General features: G+C 38.0%; 1 protein-coding gene across 4 annotated transcripts in view; it reads left to right on the forward strand.

Annotated features, from left to right (window-relative positions):
- Positions 1-6,758, forward strand: part of UBR1 (ubiquitin protein ligase E3 component n-recognin 1) — a 72,791-nt gene extending 66,033 nt beyond the window's left edge. For all 4 annotated transcript variants that reach the window (XM_065635014.1, XM_065635018.1, XM_065635017.1 and 1 more), the window contains exons 44-47: positions 259-336; positions 978-1,148; positions 1,352-1,453; positions 1,951-6,758. In XM_065635014.1, the coding sequence (XP_065491086.1) occupies positions 259-336; positions 978-1,148; positions 1,352-1,453; positions 1,951-2,092 (493 nt within the window). In that variant the 3' untranslated portion in view covers positions 2,093-6,758. The remainder of the gene's footprint in view (positions 1-258; positions 337-977; positions 1,149-1,351; positions 1,454-1,950) is intronic.
- The last annotated feature ends 261 nt before the right edge of the window (positions 6,759-7,019 follow it).

Genomic DNA, 7,019 nt, shown 5'->3' on the forward strand with positions numbered 1-7,019 from the left:
TAAGTGAAACATTAAATGTCTTCATACACTTATGTTACATGTGAAATTTAATTTTGTCAGCTTTGCTAGAATATAGAAATACTTAAGCTCCCATGTGGAGCCTCTTGCTTGGGCTTCTAGGACTGACGAGTTGCTCTAGAACTGCAGAAGCTTGCAGAAAGGACTGAAAGTTTAGCAGGACAGTGATTGACAGCTATCCATTCTGTTCTTTGCTGGGACCTTTCTTGTTCTCATAATAGTTCTTTTTCACTTACCCAGGTATCCTAGGAAAAGAAATAGTTTAATAGAGCTTCCTGAAGACTATAGCTGCCTTCTGAACCAGGCCTCTCAGTTTAGGTAAGATATGACATATTTAGTTGTCTTGCTAGGTGTTTTTTCGCTTTTATTTTCTTAGAGTTGCCGTAACGGGTGTTAAAACTGTACAGAAATTATTTTGCAGAGTGAAGGCACTATTATGGCTATATTGGCCGATATCGGCACATGTTCATTTTAAATCTGAAACACAACCGCTTATTAAATGAAGTCGCTTGTGTTTGATAGGATAGCATGTAAAATTATTACAGCTTAATCTGATGATCATTTTTCCCCGGTGCAGTTTGCGTTTTGTTTGGCCATAGGCCTGAAAATTATTTTTGCACTGGACTCAACAAGCCCAGAAGGTTGGCACTGCTTTATGCCAGGAAGGGTGAATCATAGGATAGTTCAGGCTAGAAGGGACTTCAGCAGATCATCCAGTCCAGCCTCCTGCTCAAAGCAGATATCTTGCAGATAAAATATTTCAAGAAATGTAAAAAGAAAGCCAGAGGTGGCAGATGCGTGAAATATAGTTATGACATAGTATGTCTTAGGTTTTTGTTTGTTCGTGGTTGGTTTGTTTATGCGTTTTGTTGTCGTTGTTTTTAAGGACCATTATCCATAGTTAATGTTTCTTTTAAAGTTTAATTCCTGCAATATCATTCTCGTTGCACTTCTTCTAGGTGCCCACGGTCTTCTGATGATGAACAAAAACATCCAGTATTGTGTTTGTTCTGTGGAGCTATGTTGTGTTCCCAGAATACTTGCTGTCAGGAACTGGTGAATGGGGAGGAGTTGGGAGCCTGTACCTCTCATGCTCTTCAATGCGGAGCTGGAGTTTGTATGTTTCTCAAGTAAGTAGCGAGCCAGAATTTAAGGGATTAAAGAATAAAGGGAAATATTTGAATGTCAAAATTGCCAACATTGTCAACATTGTCAAAGCACTTAATTCTTTTTGTCTGAGATGAAAAAGCATGGCTTTGCCCTAAAATATAGCTCACCAAAAAGTTAAGAACTTGCTGGGAGTTGTATTTTAAATAGCTATTTTTTCTTTAAGAATCAGGGAATGCAAAGTTGTCCTCATTGAAGGTAAAACCAGGGGCTGCTTATATCCTGCTCCCTACTTGGATGAATATGGAGAAACAGATCCAGGTCTGAAGTAAGTAAATGTTTGACTTTGTTTCTTTCTGTGTTTCCATTTTGGTTTCTCTTTCTTTCTTATTACCCATTACACAACATATTCTTCTTGCTGGTATGTACAGTGCTGTCATATGTATCTCAGTCGGGTGAACTTCTTTATTATATCTTCAAATTCCTAATGGCAGTTTCCAGTCATGAATGGGTCATTCATAATGAAAAAATACACTTTTTTGGTACTGTTAAACTTTCTTGCTTTTCTCAAGAATACTTTGTGTGCTTTTAATCAGAAATGTGCAACAACTACCATTGCTGAAATGTCACCTTGGAAATGGCAGTCATTGCTTGTCACATGTAGATTTCTTTTCATTTCCAGTAGACTTGTTGGAATTGGTGCTCATACATGTATTTAGTATTTTCTGGGTGTTGTTGAGAGTGCTGATGCTAGACTATTAATGGAACAGTTTGTGAGTTGTTATTCTGATACGCTTATTGGGTATTCTTTTTTCTTCTATGAAGAAGAGGCAACCCCCTGCACTTATGTCGGGAGCGGTACCGGAAGCTGCATCTGCTGTGGCAGCAACACTGCATCATAGAGGAGATTGCCAGGAGCCAAGAAACGAATCAGATCTTCTTTGGATTCAACTGGCAACTGCTCTGAGTCTCTTGGTTTTTAGTGAAAACTCTTGCTTTTGGCAGTGCTTTGGAAAAGGGAAGGAAGGTGGCAGTAAATAATTTACTCAAATGGATTCTGTAGTAGTTCAGACACAGCTGATGGATTCTCTAGGTTGGATGTAATACTGATATATTGAAACAGAATCTCACGTCATGTGTTTTGCTCTTTTTTCTTTTTTTTTTCTTTTTTTTTCCTCCACAAAAGAAAACCGCTTTATATAATTATTACTGAATATTCATGTCCAGAAATATTTCCACTTTTTTTGAGAAGCTGTAAGTTGTTTCACGTATTTTGATGAGCACAGCTTTGCAAATGCTGTGCTTTGGGGTACATACCACGTTTCTGTCTCTTCCATGCCTTGAGAATATACCTGGATGGTGTTGATATGGAAAAGCCTCCTTTACTTTTCTTCCTGAGTTCTTTTCCAAAGCTTTTAAATAGGTCAAGATCTGTGGCATAATATTGGAGTGGAAGTGGTGCCAGGCCTTCAGTAAGCTGTAGCAACAGGTACAACAGACATTGAGTTGTACAGGAAAAGCCTGTGTTCGGCTGCATCCTGGGATGTAATGAAGAGTTTTCATTAGTGAACTCTTTAAATGAGGAGTCTGGGATAGAAGGTGCATGGGAGAATTACCATCTTGCTTGTTGCATCGAAAAATAAAGTCCGTGCTTTTTGTATTGCCAGAACTGCACTTTATCTAACGAATTTGTTCTCTATTAATGTTGTATTCTAAGAGGTCTGGGGCTACACCATTTGGCCAGGTTGTGGTTAGTTTTACTTCTTCTACAGTTCATCCTCTGAGATTGTCCCCAAGAACCAAATGTGACAATATTGTGTGGTACTTGCAGTGTAGCTCTGCAAGTTACACAAGAGCCAGAGACTTCAGTGAAGCTGATGACCTTCAAAGCTCTCACTGGACTAAAATCAAGGCCCAAAAGCAGCAAGTTTTAGAATCAGAAATAAGTTCGTTTGCCTGTATTTGAAGAATTTTCCACTCTTCATCCTCTGTCACTTTTGTTTGGAGTCCTGCCTGCAGAAATGATATAGTGTGGGTTTGGGGGGGGTTGTTCAGTGCCAGTTAGAGCAGAAAAGGGAAAACCAGGTGGCAAAGTCTCTTTGCCCTTCAGTAGTCCATAGCACATCGTGATTCAACTCTGTGACATGTGATTGTGCTTCAGTTCTACATGTTTGTTGTTCTCTTTTCAGAATTTTGACCATAATACACACGAGAGAATTTGTAATGTGATGGATAAAAATGCTTTCCCAGGAAATTCCATTTCTGTGTGAAAGGTTGAAGTTGTCAGTACTCGAAATTTCCCCACCCCTTTGCTATTTGGATTCTTTTCTTGTCATTTTAACAAGGTTTGCAAGGGGAGCTTCTAAAATTAATGTCTGAGAGTGTGGCTTTGTGTGATTTCCCCCCCCCCCCCCCCCCGATTGTATGAGATATAGTAGAATCACAAGTAATGATTTAGATTTAAATATCGTTGTTCTCCTCATTTTTTAAAGTTTTTAGAGTACATGCGAGTGCACTGAACAGCACCATAACTCCTCTATAAAAGGAATACCACTGAATTCAAATATTGTTTTAATTTAAAATACTTTTTAATAACTTTTGCTATAATCCTTCCCTGGTGATATGAATAGTTGTGTTTGGTATATTTTTCAGGTATTCTGTTTCTTGCAATTAAAACCATTCTCCTTATTTTGATTCTTTCAGATTTTAAACCTGAATATGAAACTCTTTAAAGACAAATGTTAATTCTGTTAATCTTCTCTAAAATGTATTCTTAGAAGAACAGTTGTCATGAAAACTTACATGCACTGGCAACTTCTAAAGTCATCAGAACTCTTCTTGCCAAAAAAATATTGGATTAAGACTAGCAAATGTATGCCTCATTGATACCAAAACTGTATTCACTTACTGTTTCCCTTTGATATTTACCTATTCATGTATCAAAAACTTTCATTTACCTTGCACTTCACTGATACAAAAATTCCGTTATCAAATAAGCAGTGAGATCACTTTATTTTGTTTTCTGTCTGAACTGTAGCATATAACGACAGGAGCTGTTCTGAGCTGGTGAGTTCGTGTTTAAAGCTCTAGAAATCTCTTCGTAGGTGAAGAAGTGGGAGAGGAAAGTTGCATCTTTCTATGCATTTGCACATACTAATTTAGCAAATGCACTCCCATATCATTCACTGACTGGTGTGGTCATCTTTCATTTCATAAATTACTATGCAGTTTTTTTCACTGTGATTTTAATCTGTATTTAGTGATTGCAAGACGCTTATGCCACTGATTTCTGTTCCATCCAAGCTGACAGAGAAGTTATTTGATAATGCACATATTGGTATCTTTAATTGCAAAAATGTAAATTTGAAACTTGTATAATGTTCTTGTGCTTTTGAAATAAAATATCTTGTATATGTATATTTAAAAAAAGGAAATAAATAACTTCTCATAGATTATTCAGTTTTTATTTGGAGGTGCTTTGACACTTCACAGTTCATTTTACAAGAGCATTATAGCAGCGTCTGTCAGTATGGAAAGGGGAAGAGTTAGTAAATGGTTGGTAAACAATACCAGTTAGCCCTGTAGTCCCTACCATCGTTGTACCAGTTAGTAACGGTGGCACACTTTTTATTTAAAGAAATATTCCACTTGAAACTTGTCTGAGTATGTTACAGGTGCAAATTCCTGCCGTGTCTACCTCAATCAGTAAAAGAAGTCTGAAGCACAGAATTTAACATTTAGATGTCCTTACATGGATTAGTTGAGTGATTCTGGTTTTGTAGCTTCTCAAAGCGGAACTGGTTGCCCTCAACCTCTACCAAGAGGAAGTTTGCGGCGTTGGTCTAATGTGCTGTGTGATACATGTTGGGGCGAGGGGGGAAGCATTTTATTACAGAGCTAAGCAAACAGCCAAGAAATCTTTTACATAGACATGGCCAGTTCTTCTTGCCTCTCTTCCCATCACCAGCTGCTTCCTGGCATCACTTACTCGCTGCTCTGTTGTATCTTCGGGCACCATTAAGCTCACAGAGTTTGGGTGTTGATGCTGTTGCTCTCTATGATTAACTGTTAGTAAAGCAAATGTTTTTTAAGAAACAATTCCTGTAAAGGTGAAGGTAGATCGATGGAAGTCTACTAGCAAAAATGTTCTGAAAAATTAGGAGGGAAAAAAAAGGAAAAAAGCCACAGCACCATTTCTTGCATAGTAAAAATGTCAAGGGTGCAATGTACAAGTGTAGAAAATCATATAAAGGAAGATTTTGGCTATTGTATTTACTTTGTGGTTGAAATCCACTTTATTTTCTAGACCATATCCTTGAATAATCTCCATTGTAAATTAGTCAGATTCATGATACAACATATAAGTTAGTCACTTTGATTCTTTTAATCTACTACCTGACAAGATCTTTTTCAAAAATGAAAGTTGCTTAATTTCTGTGGCACAATCTCTTATCTGTTTTGATCTAACTCGTTTTTGCAGGTAGGCTAAATTTGGGGATTGATAGAGAAAACAACAAGTCTCTCAATACAAGTCTCTCATACCCAGTTATTTCTAATCCTAGCTATGTTTCTCTAAACTTACATTTAGTATGGTTGAAAATGTAGATGGAAGAGAAGCAATGTAGAGGAGATGTGCATTGAAGGAGAGCAAGCTGAAATACCAAGGGATTATGTACATTATTTTGCAATGCTGAGTAAGAGAGACCAGGTACAAAGTTGAACATGAAACATGAAAACTGGACCTGAGTTTTTATTTCTGTGTGACTATTGTTAATGAGATCCATGTCAAGAAAAAGGACTAGAGGTTGTGGCGTTTAATTACAGGTTGTTAAACAACTTAGAATCCATCAGACTTCATTTAGGAGGTTTCCAGGCTTCATGCTTGAGCGAATGAGCCTCCACAAAATGTTGTGGAGCAAGTAGTGGGGACTGTGGATCTGAAGATCATTTCAAGTCCTTTCTATGTTTGCGAAGGTCTGTGGTTGGTCTTTTTCAGCAGACTGCAGAACCTTGTGTCTCCTGCCTCCTCATAGCGCCTGGCATGTAACATTAATCTCTTTGGGTACAAGTCTTGAGATGCAGCCTAGTGCTTGGAGAGAGGTTGTCCCAGTGCACCAGAGCTCCTGCTTGAAGGCAGCCTGAGGAATAATCCACTCTAGATGATAAAAAGCCTTCCATCTTCTTCCCTTTTCTTTCATATATCATGCAGACTTTTACAAGAAGTGGCAAAGCCAATGTTATCTCAACCTCATGATACTGCGGGTGATCTAGGAATATTTATTGTCCCAATTCAGACGTCTACAGAACTTCACTGCTCAGTGTGATGTACGTGCTGCAGTCAGTTTGCCTCTGTTCACAGACATGCAGGAGCAGGACACGATCATCCCTCTAAGTGATGGTCTTCTCCTAAATAAGGACTCGCCTGTGGTGCACGAGTTTCACACTTTCGTGGTTCTTTGCGTGCGATGCTCTGTACTTCAGCAGAGCCTGAACTGTTCCCATAGTGGGAAACCGATCCCAAGCAAATGTGTACCAAATGGTTTGTAAGATTTTAAATATCGTCTTGTCTTGTAGAGAACTGCATGACTGTATGTAATTTTAAAAAAAAATCCAACCAAAAACTGTTTCCAGAAGAGAGGTTTGCAGCTTCTAAATAAATGTGCTGTGCTCATTTTTTAAAATACAAATGAAACTCTAAATGTGCCGTATTTGTATGTTTCTTATTAATTATTTTTTCTTTATGATCAATCCGGAGCAAGTGTTTTCAGTGGTAATCAGAAAGCTTTAAGGGAAGAGCATCATAACTGCACTGTTACAGTGCCTTCACCAGAAGCTGAACATTAAAATGTGGGGTTTGTTTTGTGGTTTGGTTTGTTTGTGTTTTGTTTGTTTGT

The sequence above is a fragment of the Caloenas nicobarica genome, chromosome 5, assembly GCF_036013445.1.
Source record: "Caloenas nicobarica isolate bCalNic1 chromosome 5, bCalNic1.hap1, whole genome shotgun sequence".
Lineage (NCBI taxonomy): Eukaryota > Metazoa > Chordata > Aves > Columbiformes > Columbidae > Caloenas > Caloenas nicobarica.